This window comes from Aedes albopictus, chromosome 3 (assembly GCF_035046485.1).
Source record: "Aedes albopictus strain Foshan chromosome 3, AalbF5, whole genome shotgun sequence".
Lineage (NCBI taxonomy): Eukaryota > Metazoa > Arthropoda > Insecta > Diptera > Culicidae > Aedes > Aedes albopictus.
In genome coordinates, this window is record NC_085138.1 from 245,616,157 (window position 1) to 245,639,676 (window position 23,520).

Sequence of the window (23,520 nt, forward strand, 5' to 3'; positions counted from 1 at the left end):
CAAGCGTGTGTACATCAATGAGAATCTCACATCGTTGGCGCGGAAGATAAAGGCGGCGGCTTTGCGATTGAAGAAGGCGGGAAAACTAACGGCAGTGCACACCAAATTAGGCGTCGTCCACGTGCGGCAATCAACGGGCACACCCTTCGTCGTAATAAGAACGGAAGATGAGTTAAATCAGTTCTTGTAGTTTTATATTTTTATGTAGGGTATATGTACCGTTCCTTGGCCTAATATGCAAGCCGCCTTGGCAATTTTGACCATAACTCGTGAATTAATAGCAGTATAAATGATGTGTTCACTTTATCACGCACTCTAGGCAGTGCATGTTTCTGCAATTGGAAATAAACTTGCGAAAATATTCAAGAACATACTTAATTACGTTGAAAAGATTCGATGCGATGGTATGCAACGTTGGTCTACGGTACAAAAATTGACCTATTAATGGATACAACGTTGGCCTATTGCTTTCCAAACGCTAAAACCACTTATTCTATATTTTTTTAATATTTCTGCTGAAGTATTATCACTGTTTGTTCACCAAGCTTGCTTTCAAATAACATTTTCGGAGCCAAATTTTCACATAACTATAAATAATTCACTTACACTAAAGTTCTTTCTTAATTTAGTAACGAAAACAATGCAACCCCATTATTGTGTTATATTTTTACAGTCACTGCACACAAAATCTTTCTTCCAGTTCGTTCTTTCTGATTCATTCGCAAGAAATGTGGTTGACGTCACTTTTTCGGTGTTGTTGACATCACTTTACTGATGGGCCAAGATTTGGATACATAGTGAAAAAAATGTCCTCAATATTCGGCCCACATATAATTTGTAAAACAGTTGTTTTTCGTTGAAAACAAATATACACGATCAAAAATAGCGTCTTTGACCGTCGCATAAAATTTTCAGTTATCAAAAAGTCAATTCGAAATGTTCCAGAATCAGGCCATTTATGATCATGTGTATAGACTACCCACTAAGTTGAAGAATCATGGCGTCTAAAAAAGCTAAACAAAGTTACATTTTTATTCAATTTTAATGCTCCAATATGCTAAAATTGAAACGAAATGTTACAGTTGTTTGGCGCATAGCTTTTCCGATCTCCATTTATACGAGTTTGTTTGAGTTTTTTGGTTAACGTTGAGATAGGCCGAATGAGGGGACTATGCCAACGAAGCATCCCGATACCCTATGTACTCCTTCGTGTAGCTTTCAAAGTTTGTTAATTAATGTTCTTGTTTTTGAAAATTGTGTGATGTTAGAAATAGTTTTAAGATTTTCGATAATCCTGTATCCCTCTAAAAATTGCTTTCCGTTTTTTGTTTGAAATGTCCTCTGAACAAGACCACACTCTGACAAATATCCCTGGGGCAGTGCTGAATGCAGTCCTAGTTTCTGGCAAATTTAATATCTGTCACGGTAATGCGCAGAGTTTGTGTGCGAGGAAGATGAACAAATTAGATGAAGTACGACTGGCGCTAATAAAATCGAAGGTAGAAATTGCTTGTTTCACGGAGTCTTGGTTGACATCTAATAATAGTGATCGAAGCGTTGCTATTGATGGGTTCTCCGTTGTCAGGAACGATAGGTCATACCGACGTGGAGGTGGAATTATAGTCTACTACAGAAGTCACCTCACGTGTTACAAAGTCTTCAATACTACACTTACACAGAGTACGGAGGACAAGACGGAGTGTCTTGCCTTGGAATTTCGAGTAGGTGGATCCCGAATCCTACTAATGGTGGTATATAATCCACCTGAAAACAACTGTTCTTTGTTTATGGAGGAAAAAATCGCCGAGTTCTCCAGGCGCTATGAAAGTATTGTCGTCGTTGGGGATTTCAATACGAACATGCTAGAATCCAGCAGAAAACGTAGCCAGTTTGAGTCAGTGTTGCAGACTTTTTCGATGAATTCCGTAAGTGGTGAACCCACCTTTTTCCACGACAGAGGATGCTCACAATTGGATTTGTTAATAACAAGTAGTAGTGTAAATACACTTCGTTTCGGCCAAGTAAGCTTCCCTGGTCTGTCACAACACGATTTAATTTTTGACTAGATTGACATTGACGTAACTCGTTCTACAATTACACGTACTTACCGAGATTACCTGCACTTCGACGAACAACTCGTGTACAATTCCATACATTCTGTGCCCTGGGACGAGTTCTATGCTTGTGAAGACGCAGACCAACTGTTGAATTTCTTCAACGAAAACGTCAAAAGAGTTCATGATCGCTGTATTCCCTTGCGAACAAGCAAAAATCGACGGAAATGTAATCCATGGTTCACCGTTGATGTGCGCAGAACGTTGTTGGACAGGGATCTTGCTTATAAGGACTGGTTAAGAGCACCTTCGGAATTGAAACCAACCAAAAGGGAAGCGTATAAAATGCTGCGGAATCGTGCGAATGCGGCAGTGGCGAGAGCGAAGAAGCAGTACACAGAAAATTTTTTGGACAGCCGAATTCAATCGGGAGAATTATGGAAACGAGTGAGAAGGCTTGGGATTGGTAAAGACAAGACAGTTCCGGTATGCGATTTTGATCCTGATGAGATAAACCGCATATTTCTGGAAAACCATAACAACAACCAAACACACAACTCTGATGATGTCACAATTGCGTCAGCTCAATCAGCTTTCTCCTTCCGTGCGGTACAATGATGGGATGTCGTCAACGCCATTAAATCCATTAAATCAAACGCGATTGGATTAGATGGCATGCCTATTGCATTTTTGAAAATTATCCTACCTTGGACGGTACAACACATTACGTACATGTTCAACAAATTCATTGAGACGTCATCTTTTCCCTCCGGTTAGAAGCATGCAAAAATTTTACCACTGCGAAAGAAACCTCACGTGAATACTTTGACCAACCTTAGGCCGATCAGTATTCTTTGTGCCCTATCGAAAGCATTCGAAAAAGTTCTTCAATGGCAAATGTCTGCTCACATTGATCAAAACCGTTTACTGTCCGAGTATCAGGCTGGCTTTCGCAAAGGTCACAGTTGTAAAACTGCTGTTTTGCGAGTTCAGGATGACATAGGATCCGTGCTGGATAGAAAAGGCGTTGGCATTCTGTTATTACTGGACTTTACCAAAGCTTTTGACACGGTGTCTCACCTAAAACTATGCAGCAAATTGGTGTCACTGTTCAAGTTCTCTGTTGAAGCTGCAAACCTAGTGAGGTCTTACCTTCACGGACGAAGGCAAACAGTTTTTTGTGACAATAAATCATCGAAAAGCGCTGCTGTAATGTCTGGTATACCACAAGGGTCAGTGCTTGGACCACTGCTTTTTTGTTGCTTCATAAATAACCTTCCGGCCGTTCTTAATTACTGCTCCATTCAGCTATACGCAGACGATGCCCAACTTTACATTGCCAGGATCAGCCAACGATCTAGTGAACTGATTAGAATGATGAACGATGATCTAAAACGAGTTGCTGAATGGTGTCGGCGGATGGGTTACTGATAAACCATAATAAGAGCAAAGCCTTGTTTTTATCTAATCGAGGACGCAGTACAGCAGAATCGTTACAGGAAATTCAAATGGAAGGAATGACGATTGAATGGACTGATCGAGCCAGCAACCTAGGATACACACTTATTTCTGAATTGCCTGATCGGTACTTTTTTGACGAGATTATAACAGCAGTACGATCTCGGTAGTTTCGGTAATCGATTTTACTGAGGCTCAGTAAAACAACTGTCAAAATCGTATGGAAAAGGTAAACAATGCATTTTTGCTGAACGAGTTCGGTGCTCAGCAGTTTTAATCTCGTCAAAAAATTACCGAACTCGGTAATCAAAATTAAGTGTGTACATTTTCCAGGCAGATCTTCAATGGGATTCTTTGATCGCGCAACAATGTGGTAAAATATATGGAAGTTTGCGCACATTAATCCACACCACTCACATGGTATCTACTGCAACGAAGCTTAAGCTGTTTAAGGCACTGATCCTACCCCACTTTTTGTTCGGAGATGCTCTACATGTTAGTCCAAGCGTCACTGCGATGAATCGGTTACGATTAGCACTTAATGCGTGCGTAAGATATGTGTACGGGCTTGGTCGCTACGACTCGGTATCTCATTTGCAGAAAAACCTTGTGGGTTGTCCACTAGCGACACTATATGCTTATCGTTCCTGTGTGACTTTGCGCAGAATTCTGGTAACCCAATCTCCATCTACATTGTACTGCAAAGTTACTCAATCGTCTCGCCCGCGAAGACAAATCTTAATAACTCCGCAAAATAGAACGCTAACGTACGGTAACTCGTTCTTTGTCAGAGGTGTGGCAAGTTGGAATATGCTACCAGCTGAAGTTGAACGTTCTACCACAGAAGCAATTTTTAAGAGGGAGTGTTTGAACTACTGGAATAGATAAATTAGTAAATAGTAAAGTTTTTTGAACACGGTGTACTATCAGTATTAGAATTATTGTAAAAATATTGTATTTTTTTTTCTCATTTTTGCCGGAAGTAGTGTTATTGAAAAGGCATGTGCCTTAAGCTACTGGATTATAAATAAATAAATAAAAATAAAATAAGTACGAAAACGCAAATAAAAGTACGCGATTGCATCAAATCAAGTTGATAACTTCGGCGCACTATTTTTTAATCTATGCTGAATAAGTGTTCTGAAGACACCGAGTTGATTTGATGCAATCGCGCCCTTTTATTTGCGTTTTCGCACTTGTAAAAACTAGCGCGATACTCCAGTGGTGAACTAAATGTACTATATTGATCTTCACTGTTAGGACGCATGCTCCTGTCAAAATATCTATCTACATATTGTCCCCTTAATGCTAGAACTAGGTCACTCGAAATTTGACGTTTTTGAGTTGAATATACCATTACATATATCGAGCTTTTTGAGCTCTATAATATATCCGAAGACCAATGAAATACGTTTATAAACGACGAAAATATTCACTAATTTCAAAACTAGGTATCTCAATGTAGAATACAAGAACTGAGTGCTATAACTAGGTAACTTAGAAAATCATATCTATTTCCAACCGTACAGGTTAAAAGCTATCGAACGCTTGGACGTGGAAATGTTACTAGCCATTCTTTTGCTAGTAGATTGGAAATCTACTACTGCTTTTCATTTTAGGCTTAAAAACTTAAAATATTTAACTTGTATTGATTTAGCTGGAAACTGTGATTGTTCGTAGACGATTATTTTATGAACATTTTGAGGTGTCATGTGGTGATATAGCAGGTATCCTAGCAAATTCAGTAAATACACCTTTTCAACATGTAAACCCTTTTGAATTTGCATACTGCAGCAAGAAAACTAAAAAGAATGATATCAATAGTGGTAAAAACTAGGTATCTCAGAACATCTTCTCCAATATTTATGTTGCATTTTGAGTGCTATAACTAGGTAACTCGACAATTTTTCAACCATTTATTATTTTTTTACCAAAGTTTAACCCAAAACAGTTCAAAACTTTTTCTTGTAACAGAAAGAGAAGAAGCTGAATGAGCAGTCAATGCTAGAAAATAATTATTTAAAGGCTCCATACCTTTGGAACAAGTGCATGAAAAATAGTAAAACTTTCAAAGTCGTTTTTCTCGAAACTATGATTTTTCAGTTACCTAGTTCTAGCATTAAGAGGACGATATATAAAAATGAGTTTGAAGTCCCTTTGAGGCAACAAAATCACAAACGGATGAATCGATCAACATGACCCTTGCACGGTTCGATTCGTATTCATGTTGGCCGTGTTCTTATGTAGAAAAAAAAATACAAAAATGAAATGAAAAAGTGGATAAATTAAGAATGTGCTGAAATTTGTGCGACCTGGATACAAAGTCAACACGCTGTCAAACCACCGCAACTGGCAAGACGAAGTTTGCCGGGACAGCTAGTCTTTCATAAAATCGGCTCGTAAAATAAACTACGGAAAACTTTTTTTGGTGGGTAAAAGCGCGGTCAAAGCGAAATTCGGATGAAGATTTTTGTTTATAATAACGGTCTGGAGAGCACCGTGCAGTAGCATTGTCAAGCCTTCAGTACACGCTTTGCCAAGTGTGCAAAATTTTCCGCAGGCATCAACCAACAGTAAAGCATACGCTTGATATTTCCGATGTTTTGACAATGTTGAGACCACTGTTGGCCTGTTGCATAGTGCGTGCGGAAAAATTAGCACACTTGGCAAAGCGTGTACTGAAGGCTTGAGAACATTGTCTAGCCAGATTTCAGCCATACTGTCGGCCGCGTCGGACGCTACTCTTTCGGTCAGGCGCGTTTTTTTACGAAAATATGGCGTTTTCTGTTGTGCAAACCCGAAAAACCAAAAAAAGTAAGCCCTCTCTCACGATAGTACCGTCGAAATGGGTGTGCAGCGGAAATGTTATGTGGCCACCAAGCAACTTCATATCGTTATCGACGGACGAGCACAGTATTCCGGATGAAAATTCCTGGACGAAGCAGGCGTGCAAAGTTGTTGGCCGCACCAAAAAATACAAAGAAGCCGAAGCTGTCGTGAATAAACTGGAGATGATGACCGATTCAGAAGATGCATTGGAAATGACGCAAGGAACTCGAGGAAGGCCAGCAAAGAAGAAAACTAAATTCGAGGTGAAAAGCTACGATTTGGCACCGCCGAAAATTAAAACGATAAAGGTTAGTTGGAGGTTTTTAGCCATGGAAATATTTTATTATAACATAACCCCTAAATTTTAGGCGAAAACCACACTGAACTGTGAAAGCGATACGACAAATCGAACTCTCGAGGCCGGTCTTTGCCCGGCGACAAACAGTTTCAGCTTAACAGCAATCGCAAATGTCGACCGTACAACTTTTGAGCAGGAAAATGAACCGCCTGCCGACGATTACAGCTCTTCAAGTACAAGAACTATATTACATCAACCACATCCCCACATTTCAACGAACAAGGAAATCACAAACTAAAGGGATTGGATGTGACTGATGGCTTTCCAGTGCCCCTGAGAACTTCCGTTCTGGTAGACAATCGCCAAGCTTAACTAATAATCGTGCCGTTTTCTCAAGGATTCGTCCCCGGTAGTGCGGAAGTTGGCCGCGATCCGTTGTTGGATAAAGCGAGCGCGGTAAGTTAAAGCCTGGAACACATAGCGTCCGTTCCGTCGAGGTTTGCGTTTTTTTTTTGTCAGTTTTCCTATGGGAAATGTGTCAAACTACTGTCACGCACACGCAAACGTATGCATTGTGTGGGGCACTTAAGGATTTTTTCAAAACCATTTGGACAGTGGGTCCTATTTTGGACTTCTTCCGCTATAGCAAACTCAGTTTTATAACATCCTGAACTTTTGTGCAGGTCTAGATACTGTATGTCATTTATTAAATTTGGAACGGAAAGTGCCCAAACTAGGTCCCCCTGCCCATGTAGTCTCACCCTTTTTAAACATTTGACTAGCATACTGCCTATGATCGCTTAACTATCCCATATGATAGGAAACTTGGCAAATATGGTACTGATATGCGATCATGGGCAGTATACCATTCATATACTTTCCATCATTCACCCTTCAGCGTCTCTAAGGAGCCAGTGAAATTTGGCCTTTTATAGTTCGAAGTAGAGTACAGCTTCCGCTCGATAACTGGAGTTTCGGAAAAGTCCAGTTAGCGAGTGCCGAGAGTAAGGCTTCGGGACGAAAATTGAATAAGATGCGGGACACTTTTATGCCGTGTTGCAATAATGTGGCTCAAACAAATTGAAATTGAAGTTTATTGGCACAGTCGCCAAACCACGTTCGTTTCCGGCCAAGGAATTGCTTCTTGTTTCCAACTGCAACTCACAAAAAACTTGGATGACACGGGAGCTTTTCCGGACATGGTTCTACAATGCATTTATGCCAGCGGTAAGAGAATTTTCAGAACGGTTCAACCTTGAGTTCAGCCGATTTGGATGTACCAGACAATGTCGATGATATACCTGCTCTGGTCGTAGCTGTAGATGCGCTAGCTGGAACATCCACATCCGAGGACAAGATCAATACATGGATAGCTGACCGATTTTATGATGATGGACACAACCCTGCCTGGGTTACAAGCGTGGCATTTTCGGATAAAGAAATTGTTGATGCAGTATTGGATGAACAGTTGAACGACGGTGCAGAAGATACTCCGAAAGATGCTTCAACGGATACTTCTATGGATGCATCCTTTACTAAAGCTGCTCAGAAATCGGATTTCAATCTTGCCATACAGTCGGTAGATTATCTGATTTATTATGTTCAACCTGAGATGCCGGAGATATTTGTCGTCTGAAATTACTTCGAACGAAATTGATCGAAAACGAAAGGCGTAAGCGAATGTTGTGGACCCCAATCCAGCAGTTCTAAAGCAACCAGTAAACAAACTCCAAAAATATGTTCGAAACGTTTAAAGTTATCATGAAATGAATAAAACAATTCCAAAAATCAAAGCTTTATGATACATTTTCTTTTATGGGGAATAGGCGGGGTTTTGTGATCACGCACATTAGGGAATATGAAGGAGGTATTTCTTAAGAAATCCCTGAAGCAATTCTAAACAGAAACACCAAAACAGTTCCCTAGAGAGTTCCGAAATGCCTGAAGAAATTTTCTAAGGAATCGCTACAGAACATTATGCTCATTTGCTTTTGATAAACATATTTTATGTTCTAAAAGAATACAATGTTTTATTAACGCCATCAGTCGTCTTAGCGTTTCGTATGCCTCGGTGTGTAGCTAGTTCGGGGAAGATTGTTCGTCAAACTTTAAATTGAACACTAAACTGAGAGCAGACTCAGTTCCAGCTTGGATTGAATGATTGATTGATTTATCTTTATTTGAGAGACTTTCAGCCCTTGGCTGGTTCGTCTCTAGCCCAGCTTGGACGTAACGCTAAAAAAAATAAAGAAGGGGAGATATTTAAGTTATGTGTATTGTAAATAACCAAATAACTTCTACAAAGTGGTTCCTTAGGGTATCAACTGCTTTTTTTCAGTTCTGAGCCATATCGAACACGTCAAACACAAACTGGCGCGCTGAATGTGAGACTGGAGGTCATCCAATTTTCCAAATATTCGGACTGAAATTCCCATACAAACCTTCAACTCATTTGCGCCAGTTCTGTTTTTAACCAATTTAGCTGAAACATTCACAGAATGTTCTTCTCATCCAAAGGCACGATTCTGAATTTATCGACATTTTTGTATTTGGGCCAGTCTAGTGTTTCCAGTTCCGCACTTTGAGAAGGGTCCGCAGATCGTCCTCCACTTGATCGACCCACCTAGCTCGATGCGCACCACGTCTTCTTGTACCGGTCGGATGACTCTCGAGAACCATTTTTGTCGGATTGCTATCCGAGATCAGAAACAATGTCCGACATCGAGAGTCATTTTAGTCGGGTACCTCCCCACAAATCTTGGTAATGTACCAGTAGTGTAATGCTCTCAGCAGTGCTTCTCCACCGTATTTTATTAGCTCGCTTGGTATTGCTGACTGCACCCCAAGTTGGACTGACACAGTAGTGTGCACACACCTTCAAAGTGTGATTACAGCGCAGGGATACGTCGGATCGAATTGAGGTCTTCGGTGCACTTATTCCTTGTAAATGGAGAAATAAGTACATCGAAGACGTCGAGACGATCCGAGGCAAATGTGCACTTTTATCACACTTCAAGTACCAAAAAAGTGTGATAGTCCAATTTGAGATGTAGTCTGCAATAGTTGATCTGCTCCAGCGGCTTTATTGTTTTTCAACCGACTAACCTCCTCCTCGATCTCTTGGAGGTTAGGCTGCCAACCGATCACACGTTGTCGCATCTTGCCCAACAATATAAATCCTATTCTCTGTTCATATGGTATAAGCTAGTCACTAGATGTCCGCTGTTCCGCACCTTCTGTCCAGTCCAGCAAAGTTCCTGCAACGCCACGATGTCGGAATTGCGGGGATGTAATTCGTCGTAGATTACCCTGTCACATCCTGCGAAACCAAGTTACCACGTTTTACGGTTATAATGACGGTAACTGTGACAACTATAGAGAAGAAAAAAGTAAGAAGAAGTAAGGAAAAGAAAATAAAAAGACGGCCTAGGTGATGGAATACTCAGCGCAGTAGACACGGTTCCGGACCGTCGCGAGATTCGTGATAGGTATGACGAAGAAAGATCGACACGTATAGCTTCTTCAACTTACATCTTTTCGGTGCAACAGATTAGTACGGACTGATTATTTTTACAAACATAATATACATTGTCAAGTAAACACACATTAGCAGTATAGACACTATAGGGGGATTAGGGGCATAATGGACACCCTAAGCAAATGAGTACGTTAGACTTATGTAAAAGAGGAAAACTTAACATATTATCTGTTGACATACAACTTTAACTTGTTTCCTACGTCTTTCAATCATTTACAGCAGGTAGAATGTCTTTATTGTGAAGAAATAATGAATTGTAAACTGTTTGTTTTTCGAGGCTGGCAGGAAAGGTACGGGGCGAAATGGACACCCATCGGGGCATAATGGACACCCCAGCATATTTTATGCTAATTCTTTGATTACATCGACCAGTTAAGTAATTTCCCTATGGAGATCAATACCACACATATAATACTCCATCTTAGACGAGTTTACATAACATCAAAGTTAATTAAATAAACTTTAGGCTAAAATATTCGGATGGATTTTTTCCAAACTCTCTAAAACGCCTAACAGTATGCAATGCGCGTACATCCATTCGCAATTGCCCGTGTTCATTTCGCCCCGAATCGACTACAAAATTAAAATTGCTATTTTAAGTAAATTCTGATAAAAAATAAAATACTTCATCTATTGCTAAATCTTCGTATACATGTAGATAAGGTAACAGTTCACTTGTTTTTATGATGGGCGCACTCTAACACTCGTAATACCTTATTTGATGCTACTTCGAAATTATAAGAATTTCACCATATGAAAAACATATTTCAATTTCAATGATATTTTGGTTATTTTGGAGCAATATAAATTGTACTTTTGAAAAATAGATCCATGACTTGTTCCTTTACACTTATGCATTAAAAGTTTTACATAAAAGTGAACGGGTTCGGCAAAAATAGGGGTGTCCATTTCGCCCCGGGTGTCCATTATGCCCCTAATCCCCCTAGATTCCATAGACTCGCGGAGACACGGTTGAGCAATACGATTTTAGTGTGTTTTGCCGTGAATTTAGAGTGTACCGTGCAAATATGACGTCACGCAATCCATTATCACTATTGAAATCGTGACGTCATGCTCGTTTGGCTACACGAACTGACAGTCCATTTGGCTACAGTTGTCTTCGCCTCCGCGAGTCTATGGAATCTATAGTGTCTATAATTAACAGTTATGCTTCGTCAGCTGTTTTACAACACATACAAACATCTTTAACCCGGGGGCTGACACTATATTTCTCCAACACTAGGTAGTCTGTGTAGTATCGGCGATCAAATAAAACACAACCAGTTTGTCGTACAGTGATTCAAAAAGAGAACGTTTATTTGATAGCCTACTCTGATCTCATCGAATTCAAATAATTTAAACCTAGCCAAGGGTAACGTTCAGGTAACGTGTATCCGTCACCGACTCTACACTTCCTCCTCTTCACACATGTCTTGAACAGCATTCAAACTATAGTCATCCAGATATCCCGGTTTCCAAGAACGTCGTAGAGGTCGTTGTGGAGGTGTACTTTCTTAGTTTGGCCCCGTTGGTTTTGACTGTACCTGTGAACTCAAACTGGACGTGGACTGATGTGCTGCTGTTTCTATTCCATTATCTGTTTCCAGAACACCGGTGGACAACGGGTTGTCTTGATCTGTAATTTGAGGTCCCGAAACAATCGGCTTCAGATGTGAAATATTTCGGTGGATGAGTCTTCCATTTTCCTTGGATTGAAGAGTAACATCAGATCCATCGCGACGAATTACCTCCAATTCTTCGGGACTGAAATTGCTGGACAGTTTATTTTCCTTGGTAACACGTTTGGCAACCACTGTATCGCCTACACTGATTGGATTGGGTAAAGCATGGCGACGTTGGTTGATGCCCCTTTTAGTTCATTTTCGCGGTCTCTATCACTAACTTCCTCGGTCAGTTTATTTTCAAAGAACGGGATTGACGGAAGTTTATCCCGCAGCACTCTACCAAACATTAAAGCCGATGGAGCCACTCCTGTAGTTGAATGCGGCGTAGAATTGTACATAAGGAGATACATGCGCAAATCCCACTTCCAATCAGAATGAGGTGTCTCCTGACTGATTTGCAGACGTTTCTTCAAAGACCTGTTTGCATGCTCAACCTATCCATTCGCTTGTGGTCAATAAGGTGATGTTTTGACTAACTCGATACCGAACTCAAGACAAAAAATTTGTTCAACGCCTCGCTAACGAATTGTGGACCATTATCTGTTCTCATGGATTCGGGGATTCCATAGCGACAGAATGTCTCATGAAGGGCTTGGACTGTCAATTTAGCTGTGGTTTCTCGCATGATTACCACTTCTACAAAACGGCTGAAGTAATCAACAAGTACTAGTAAGTTATGCCCTGTTGGAAGAGGTCCCATGAAATCAACTGCGATGTGCGTCCACGGCTTGTTAGGCATCTTTGTTCGAATCAGCGGTTCCGGGGGTGACAGTGAAGATTAGTGTGGGTCATCGGAAGCGTTTTCTCAGATCAAAGCTTTTTTGGTTCCGTTTCGGGTCCTGAGTATCTGTGCAAAATTTGAGCACGATCGGTTGCGTCTACACTTTGCGCATTGCAATTGAAATTTGTATGGGATTTTGTATGGGAAAACATACTTTTTTGCATTTTAGCCATAAGTTGAAAAAGTTTGTCTGAAATTTTTTAACCGACACTGTAAATTGATAGCCTAGGATGTTCTGAAGAACTTTGTTGAAGACCGCAAAGCGATCCGATGCTTGTGAAAATAGTTATAATTAACGAACCGCATGCATGTGTTTATGTTTTAACATGTAAAGGAATAACAATAGCAACAAAATCATGATGTTTCGCCAAGCAATGCCAACGCTATAACTTTTTTCATAAGCATCAGATCACTTTGCGGTCTTCGACAAAGTTTTTCAGGACACCCTAGGCTATGTTTTCACTTTAACGGTTACACGGTTTTAAAAAAAAATTGAGCTTGTTATTAGAGAAATGCAAAAAAGTGTGTTTCCCCATGTAAAACCCCATACAAACTTCAAACGAGATGCGCAAAACGTAGACATAACCTATCGTGCCCAAATTTTGCACACTTATTTGGGTCCTCAAATGGTATCAAAAAAGCTTTGATCTGATGGGATACCATTGAATTTTTCACTTTTCCATATAAACGATGACCCACTCTAGTGAAGATACGAGAGTACACTCTTTACATCTTTTAACATGATTCTCAGCTTGTTTATCCATGTTGGGCCACCATACTTTTTGTCTTAATCACCTTTTCATAACCACAATACCAGGGCCCTATAGCATAATCGGGCTAATAATATTAGCTACAAGTTACAAGTTACAAGTACTAATATTACAAGTGCTAATAATTTGTGTTGCATAAAGGCTCAATTTTCCACTAATATTATTAGCACTTGTAATATTAGTGACCATGAAAATACAAGCTGTTTTGGTTCATTTACCTGTCAAAATTCATCCGACAGTTTACTATTAATTTGAAATGGCAGTTGATGTTTGTTTATTTTCCGCGTAACATCCGGAAACAACTTTATTTATTCCGAAGTTTTGTATTTTTTATACGATACATGAAAAAAAGCATGTGCTGTTTGGATCATTTTCGGCCGCTCTGGCGAAATGTTTTTTTTACAAAGTATGGCACTGCAAGAACCTAGATTTTTAGTAAAATGTCCCAAAGATTTAGTAGTACTGGTTGAAAAACAATGTATAAAGATTTAGCAAAAAGTATTATGTTTCTTGTTAAAATCCGAATTGATCTGGGATGCAAAAATTTAGCTTTTACCAACTTTTATATGTCGCAACTCGATTCGAGTTAGTGTATGTATATAGTTGCTCTTGATTAGCTTAATGATGCGCAATACAAGCAATTGGTTTAAATTTATTTCGCATCTGCAACTTTACTTGTGCAGTGACCATAATACATAACTTTACCAAGAACCCCCAATCAAAGATGGGTATTGTAGAAATTTTGGAGAACTTGAGAGACTCAGCAGAAATTATATTTTGGATACAAAGTGTACATCAACGCAATTTTCTTCTTAATGAGTTTCGAATACATATTGCCAAATTTAATCGTCGAAAACTGGAATTAAGGTTGACATGTTAGATAAATAATATCAAAAGATTCAAAATGGTTCATCAAAATGGTAAATCGATATATTCAAAATCAAATATGACTTCTGCAATACTTTAAATCTAACTTGTAAATTATTTTACAAGACCTTTGTGACTTGTAATCAAAAGTACAAGTCATAGCTAATATTTTATACTTGTAGTTTGTTTATGCAACATACACTTGTAAATTCTACTAATAATATTAGTCCAACCGACTTGTAGTATTGGACTTGTAACTTGTACTTGTAGGATTTTTATGCAACAGAAAATTTGAAGTTACAAGCTACAAGACTAATAATATTAGTAAAATTTTCATTATGCTACAGGCCCCCAGGATGCCCTTCATGTGCCAATTGTAGTACTTGGCTTTGCAATGCTTCCGGAATGACAATCCCTTCACCGCGAAGAAGAAGATTCTCCAAAGCACAAAGTTCGGTCCCGTACGGCTTAAACAGCAGTGTACTGCCCATATTCGCATAGTCGATGTAACCACCAACGTCTGCTCTGATGGGAAAACACGATTTTATAGATTTTTTCCGGATTTACATATGCACCGACTATTTGAATGAAATAATCTGTCAGTTTCGTGGATTACAGCTACAAAAAGTGAGCCGCAATGATTTTAAGATGTTTCATGTAATTTTTCCATATTTAAAACTTGTACGTCAGTTTATGCGACCATTCAGTCGTTTTGATGAATGATTACACGGATAAGTTGACGTAACAACCAGATTGCTATGACCGTTATGTTAGCTATTACGGTACCTGTTTTCTGAACACGTGTTAGATTTTTCCGGAATGTCCATCTTCTTCTTCTTCTTCTTCTATATGGCTCTACGCCCCCACTGAGTCTTGGCCTGCCTCGCTTCAACTTAGTGTTTTTTGAGCACTTCCACAGTTATTAATTAAAGGGCTTCTTTTGCCTGCTATTGAATGCATTTGTATATTGTGAGGCAAGTGCAATGATACACCATGCCCAGGGAGTCGAAAAAATTTCCCGACCGGAACGGGAATCGAACCCGGGTCTCCGGCTGAATGTCCGTATTAGTGCGTAAAATACATTCTTTGTTGATAAGCAGCAGTCCCGACTCAAAAGAAGATGCACTAACCGTGGTTTCAGAAAAAAAGCCAACACGTCACATTCTGAAAATGTGAACTATCTGATAGTGCGGTCGAGCGTACCATAAAGCGTGGGCATCGTAGTAAGATTCACAGTTGGTCGGCTTTAAATCAGACCGGACCAACTGATTTTCAATGATTATGGGAAAAAGTCCTGCAAGAAATTGGGATATCAAAGCATGTGCATTATTTCTCGAAATACTATGATTCCTTGGCTTATCTCTACCTGTCCAAAAATCGCCTAGTCCAATTTGACTTTACGCCGACCAGTTTTCTTATTTCTTTTAATGTGTGCAAAATACCGGAATTAACATTAATCCACAGGCTCTGCGATGGATCCTAACAGCTTCTTCCAATGCACCTTGCAATTAAGGCAGTCTATGTTGAAAAGGTTATTTTATGCCTTATCCAAAATATGGTGTTGTACGTATACGTTATAACTATGAAGAAATACCTTAGTAATATTTACATTTTTTTTTTGAGATTTACTTGATAAACTGAAACATTAAGTGTCACCCGCGGGCCTCATTTATTTTTTCTCATATTCGACAAATTACGAAATGTTATGAAACTAATTTCATGTTAATAACCTTGTACTATTCCTCTACACTAAGTTTTTACAATTAACATCAGTAACATCAAAAGCTCATACACCCAACGCCTAATCAGATAGATATGGATTGATTTTATCTAAGTTTTGGAGGATATTTACGACTGGAAAGAAATGTTGAACTGTTGTGGCTTTCTCAGTCTAACAGGATTAAAACGGCTATGCCAAACTCCTGACCGTTTCACTTTTGTTAGACTGAAAAGTCACAACAGTTCAGTAGTATTGTTTCAATGATGGCTTTGAAACAAAACGTAAAACTTATAATAGTTTTGCTGAGGAATGATTTTACTCGTGGCTAACCATGAGTTTACTATTTCATTAATCAATGAGGTGCCACAAAAACTCACGTTTCGGGTTTCAATGAGTTTGCTTCAAGCACTTAGTAAGTAGCTGAAAGGGGGTTTGAGGAGTTTACGTCGTAATTCAGAGGAAGCGATAGAGATCTACCATAACCATCCATACAAAAAATATAACTGTTCATACATGAGGTGTTTGGATTCTATACTTAGGAGATTTGACAAACAACCATTTAAGAGTAATTTAAAGTAAGCACGTTAACTGCGAACAATACTCGCTGCTAACCAGGATCACGGCATATGGCGGCGTTGCATGAACTACGAATTGTACCAAGTATGTAAATAAATCGATACAGTATGAACTCAATTTGGTCAGCCCCACAAACTGTTTGCTCTCATTAACTTACGGTCAAACTTTAACTAATTCAACCATGTTCATCACTAAACTAATGCTTGAAAATCTATTTAGATATTTAAGGAGAATAAAAAATGTGTCTCCGAAACAGGCTGACAAAATCGGTTAACTGATGTATAATGAAGCGGATAAAACACGGCAGACTGCGGTGGGCTGGGTACGTAGCTCGTATGCTAGAGAAATGATAAACTTATACCATATTAGCAGAGAACCAGGAAGGGGCCGTTGGCTTCGTGGTAGGGCGAGCACGTTGGCCTTTTAGGTCTTCCTCAACTGCATTTTGCGGCCCTAAGGGGCTCCAATATCTCAGGGCGACTGGAAGCGATTGATACAGGACTAAGACCAGTGCAAACGATTACTTCAATCGGCGTAGACTCACCATTACGAGTTGTAGGCTATCAAGTATCAATTTGTTAAATTATTCGCATGTTGTTGTCAAAGCATCATAAATGGTTCCGGGTCATTTGGCCGAACGCCATTTGGCCGAATGCCGTTTGGCCGAACGCCATTTGGCCGAAAGGGTCATTTGGCCGAATGCCATTTGGCCGAATGCCGTTTGGCCGAAAAATGAATGATGAAATCAAGTGACCATACCACTGTTCCCCGTCCCAGTATACCTCGAAAGAACAGCCTATGATTCAAAGAAGGAAAAATCTTCGATGATATATAGACAGTTTCAACGCCAACTAATCCCTGAATATTAAAACTAGAAAGAATAGCCTATGATAAAAAGAAGGAAATATTTCTGATAATCATATTGGCAGTTAGAATGCCAAAAACATCCTCTGAATTCTTTTGATCATGATTCGGCCAAACGGCATTCGGCCAAACGACCCTTTCGGCCAGATGGCATTCGGCCAAATGGCGTTCGGCCAAACGGCATTCGGCCAAACGGCATTCGGCCAAATGGCCGGACACCATCATAAATGTTCCAGTACCGTAAACCGGGGTCAAATTGATCTACGGGTCGAAATTGATCAGTCGATTTTCTGTTAGATATAACATTCTTCAAATAGTTTCCAAGCAAATATCGTTTAGTATCGGTTCCCAACTGCACGATAGTTGAAAGAAAATTACTTAAAATATGCTAAACCTAACCGAAAAACGTGTGATCAATTTCGACCCGAAGATCAATTTGACCCCGGTTTACGGTATCTATATTTATGGATGCAATAAGTATTAAACATAATTGATAATATTCACTATGAAAGTTGTTGATATTGAAAATGATTTTCAAGCATCTGAAATCAAATAATTAGATATCACAAATATAAGTTATGTTTATGTCAATAAATTATCTCAATAAATTATGTTCAATCATGTTTTATGGGGAGATTTTAGTTTTCTTGTACACAGACGTCAGTATTGCGACCACATAGTGGATACGTCAAAACGTTCTTTTCAATATACTCACATGTTTTAGAACAAACACATTTTTTTAACAATTGGAGCATATGCTATACATGGTGTAGGATATGTTAAGCTAAAAAAGTGGATTTTGACCTATGTGGCGTTTACGTCACCTATGCGAATATGGGCAGTGTAGCTGTTGTCCAAACATTAACTTCAAGTGCATGAAGTACAGCACGAATGATTTCGTCTTGTTTTGACATTTCTTTAATATCATCCAATTTCACAGCCACAGGAGTTGAAACGTTTGCCACGAACTGTACGTAATCTTCATTTTCAGTATCAAACGGCTGTGGCTCCCGTGAAAGTCGCGAAAGTGCGTCGGCCAAGTTGGAAGAGCCTGGCTCATGAACAATATCGAAGTTGAAGGATTGAAGCCGCAATACCCATCGTTCCAAACGAGCACAAGGTTTTGATCGGGGACTGAACAAAAAGGTCAAGGGTTTACAATCAGTGACCAACTTAAAGCGTGTTCCCTGAAGATATACCCTGAACCGCTCAACTGACCAAACTAAGGCCAAAGCCTCCTTTTCGGTTTGGAAATATTTGCGTTCTAAGTTGGTCAACGATTTACTCGCATAGGCGATAATTCTCTGTTCTCCTTTGGAATTTTCTTGTAGAAGTACAGCACCCAGGCCAGAGGGACTAGCATCTGCTATCAAGATAGTTTTGTCGTTCACGTCGAAGAAGCCCAGGTGACTGATATTACAAATCGCACGCTTAATCTCCTCGAAAGCTAGTTTTTTTTAGAGGTCCATTCAAAACTGTTACCTGCTCTCAACAGCATACGTAGCGGATCTGTTATGGAAGCTACAGGGGATAGACAAAATGATCGGGACAGGCAAAATTTTCACTTTCCAAAAAATGTTCAACTAGCTGTAACTTTTCGAAAAGTACATCAAATATTCTCAAAATTTTACTGTAAGCTCTTCAACTAGTTGTGTATCAGTGAACAAAATTTGGAAAAGATCGGACAATTCTTCACGTAGTTATAAAAATTTTAGAAAAAGATAAAATTATCCGATAGCCAACTTTGAGCTGTTATATCTCCGGATTCAATGAACCGATTGCATTTTGACCATTTATGACTTATATAATGAACTCTAGAAAACGTTTGACTTAACTTGAAATTTTTAACAGGCGAAAAAGTTATAGCGATTTTATTTTTTTCACGGTTTTTTTAGTAAATTGGTCTATTTTTAATATGCATCCCATTACTTTTTCAATTTATTGGCGGCTATGTTGTTACTTTCCTTCAATATGTATTTATATATAAGTCAATTAGAGGGAAACTAAATGAACTATAATTTGCATCTTTAATTTTGAAACGATGTTGATGTTTTGGATAATTTGGTGTTTTATTAGAAAAATAATCTAATCGTTATAATTTTCTTCCGTGTTAAGAATATTAAGTTAAGTCAATGGTTTTTCATAGTTTATTATATAAGTCATAAATGGTCAAAATTTCATTACATTCGGTTCATTGAATCTGGAGATATAACAGCTCAAAGTTGGCTATCGGATAATTTTACCTTTTTCAAAAATCTTTATAACTTCGTGAAGAATTGTCCGATCTTTTCCAAATTTTGTCCACTGATACACAACTAGTTGAGGAACTTACAGTAAAAATTTGAGAATATTTGATGCACTTTTCGAAAAGTTCCAGCTAGTTGAACATTTTTTGAAAAGTGAAAATTTTGCCTGTCCCGATCATTTTGTCTATCCCCTGTAAGTGTGGAATAAACCTTCCCACATAAGTGACCAATCCTAAGAAACTTCTGAGTTCTCCAGCATTAGTAGGTTCACAACATTGTTGGAGTGCCAGAACTCTGCTATTTAGCGGTTTAATTCCTTCTTCGGAAAGTTCATGGCCCAGAAAATCCAACTTGTCTGCGTTAAACAAACACTTCTCCATGTTCAAAAGGACCCCGTATTGCTCCAACCGAACCATCAACGCTTTTAGTCGCACATCATGTTCTTGTTGTGTACGGCCAAATATCAAAATATCATCCAGGTATACTATCACTCCATCTAAACCTGCCACTTTTGTGTCCATAACTTTTTGAAAAAGTTCTGGTGCACAGGAAATTCCAAACATCAATCGCTTATATCTAAAAATGTTTACAAAATGTTTTTATTTTATTATATATTTCAACCGGTATTTCAAAATATCAATACAATTTACCTGAATATACCATACTTGGTTATGAACGTGGTATTTTCGCGGGATTTTTCAGACAACTCCAGTTGATGATAAGCCTCACAGATAAAAATAATGAGATTTACACGTCATGTAAACTTCATTTTAGTCATGTAAACTTAGTGTTATGATGGTTTACATGATACATCATGTAAATTTGTGTTTTATGTCATGTAAACTCTCAGAGTCATGCTGAATTACATGATATGAAATGGAAGTTTACATGACATTTTATGACTTTTACATGACATGTCATGTAAACTTCGGTGATATCCCACGCACCAATTATGTGCATCATATGTCACAGAAGTTTACACTCTTTTTTCGATCTGTGCTCTTTGATGTCCAATTTGGAAAACTTGGTCGCTCCACCAAGACTTCCCAACAATTCTTAGATGAGCGGCAGTGGATGAGATTCACGAAGAACAGCTTGATTAGCTCGCCTCATGTCTACGCAGATTCTGACTTCCCCGGATCTTTTCATAATGGGTACCATTGGCGAAACCCAGGCAGAAGGTCCATTTACCTTCTCGATTATGTCCTTTTGCAATAGAATTTCCAACTTATCGTGAATTTTTCCTTCCAAAGCGATTGGAGCTCGGCGATAACCTTGCTGAACCGCTTGAACCGTCTCCTTGATGGGAATCTCAACGATAATGCCTTTGATTTTTGGAAAACTGGTAGAAACATTTTCGACTGATGAGATGTCAAACCCGACCTTGAGAACTTCAAGCTGCTTAGCCGTTTTATCACCCAACAGATTGCGCTGACCTTGTTCCACGACATAGAAAGTTGCCTTGATTTCTTTTGAGCCAGCTCGAATCAATGCCCTGAACATACCGAACATCTTCATGGGTTTGTTACTGGCATAGGCAATCAAGTTTCTGTCCACTTCTTGAGTAAAATCTTCAATTGTAATGCCTGCCCTCTTAGCTCGATGCCAAGTATCCTTAGAGATTACATTGGCATCTGCGCGAGAGTCAATAATCATGGGAATTTTTACTCCGCCCACCATGAACTCGAATATATTCTTTCCCATCGCATAGAAGATCTCCTCATTCGGCATCTCATTCGGCTCTTCTTCCACCATCCGTAAACGTTTTGGTCTGAATCCGATATTTTTGGTAGCAGCTCTTTTCATACAACGATTCGCATAGTGTCCCACTGTTCCGCACTTCATACAATTCGCGTTCGTTGCTCGACAAACGGAATCCCTCTTGAAATGCCCTCTTTGGCCGCAAGCAAAACAAGCCTTAGCTGCAAGTAGCCCGTCCTTGTTTGAATACCGATCAGCCTTACCGAATTCTGTACCTGATCTACCAAAATCGCGGTTAGCTCTTCCAGAGTTTCGTTCGAAACGACCATCCGTTGAAGGGAAACTCATGTTAACTGGACGCTTGGATATCTTGTTCATCCCTAACGTGAGTCAAATATGAAAATAAAAATATATTTGCACAATCAGTCAAAAGTATTTTTTTTAATCTACAAATTCTTAGTTTCTATCATACCTCCAGCTAAACCATTATCGGTAGGAGTTCGGTCCATCTCCTTTACTTGCTGGTGTACGTCCGCCAAAGTGGTTCCCAGAGTTGAGATTTCCTCCAACGACAAGTCTTTTGCCAAAATCTGTCGTCGAAGTTCGGATGATTTGCATGCCTCGACAATTTGCTCGATGATTCTATCGTCGCTTTCACGAGAATCATACCGATCAAATTCGCAACGTTTTGCTTGGATACGCAGGCGCAAAACAAAATCGGCGAATCTTTCATCTGGTTTTTGGATAATTTGGCGAAACAATTGTCATTCATAATTCCTGTTTCGAATAGGTTCAAAATGTTCGTCGAGTCGACGGATCGCTACCTCGTAATATGGAGGATCAGCAAGAACCCGCGAAAATTGATCTACTCCAGGAAGATGGTCAAATATCTCCTGAATTTCGGATCCAGCCAAATGCAACATCTGGGAACGTTTTTCCCATTGAGAGGTAATCCCACAGGCGTCGAAATACCTTTGCAACTCTCGTTTCCACTTCTGCCATGCAGTGGGCAACTGAGTTCGATCAGCCCCGAAAACGAACGGTTTAATGCGATGCATTGATGATTCCATCCTATTTTGAAATTTTGAATTTGATGTACAAGGTTACACATCTTGTTACCCATTTAGGAAGTTCAGCTATTAACGAAGGATGAATGGAAAGATGTTTCGAAACGCAAATATGTAGATACTTTTATGTCCAGGTTTGTTTATTGCTAAGTGCAGGAAATTTCAATGATTTCAACTTTTCAATGTTTTGAACTTAGAGAAAAAAAACGATAAACCATCCCTGGAAGACAATGTTATAGACATGAAAGTTGTCTCTCAATGACATCATGTGACCAGTAAATGTTCTAAGTCAAAGCAGAATAAGTGATATTGATCATATTTTCATAACACACAATTGCTTTCAAATTCCAATCAGTTTCATCCAAAAACACACAAATGTCATCTAAAACCATTAAAAAAAAAACAACATCTTTTAGCACACGGTTGCTCTCCAACAAGGCACACAGTTGCCGGTCAATCTATAGCACACGGTTGCTCTCCTCGGCGATTTCCTGCCACTTACCTTTCAGCACACAGTTGCTCTCCACAATTGCTGGGCAAAACATTGCCAAATACCGTCTACCCCCGTTGGTTTGAACGGCACCTCATGCAAACCAACGGGGTTAATTTTTTAATTTGAACTTCTAGTAACCCTGTGAGCATCGAAAAACACACTGATGGTGACTCTTTTTGCTGTTTTGTTTTGATTCTGCATTCCGTTTCACCCCGTTCCATGAGCAGAATGACGTTTGAACTATTTTTAGTTTGAACGATGTGCAGATTAGAGGGGGTCAAATTAAAAAGTGTTCAGATTAGATGAGGTCAAACCAACGGGGGTAGACGGTACTCCTTAGCACACAGTTGCTCTCCAAAGGCAAAATTTGCCACATGTTATAGACGAGTGCACCGATGAACTGAATTCATCGCGGTCCGAGAATTTTGACACTAGAGCGGGGTCGCTTCCAATCAGAAGTGAAAGATTTCCAATCAGAATTGAACAATTCTGATTGGGAACGACCCCGCTGTAGTGTCAAAATTCTCGGACCGCGATGAATTCAGTTCATCGGTGCACTCGTCTATAGCACAC

The 23,520-nt window shown here is 39.3% G+C and overlaps 1 protein-coding gene across 1 annotated transcript; it reads left to right on the top strand.

Moving 5' to 3' along the window:
- The first annotated feature begins 6,184 nt into the window (after positions 1-6,184).
- Positions 6,185-7,842, top strand: LOC115264702 (uncharacterized). Its single transcript, XM_062856866.1, has 2 exons — positions 6,185-6,649; positions 6,710-7,842. Exons 1-2 carry the CDS (start codon positions 6,287-6,289, stop codon positions 6,935-6,937), a joined length of 591 nt encoding a protein of 196 aa, XP_062712850.1. The 5' UTR covers positions 6,185-6,286; the 3' UTR covers positions 6,938-7,842.
- The last annotated feature ends 15,678 nt before the right edge of the window (positions 7,843-23,520 follow it).

Coding starts and splice junctions, on each gene's coding strand:
- LOC115264702 (XM_062856866.1), top strand. CDS start 6,287: ATGGCGTTTTCTGTTGTGCAAACCCGAAAAACCAAAAAAAGTAAGCCC. Junction 6,650..6,709: donor CGAAAATTAAAACGATAAAG/GTTAGTTGGAGG, acceptor CCTAAATTTTAG/GCGAAAACCACACTGAACTG.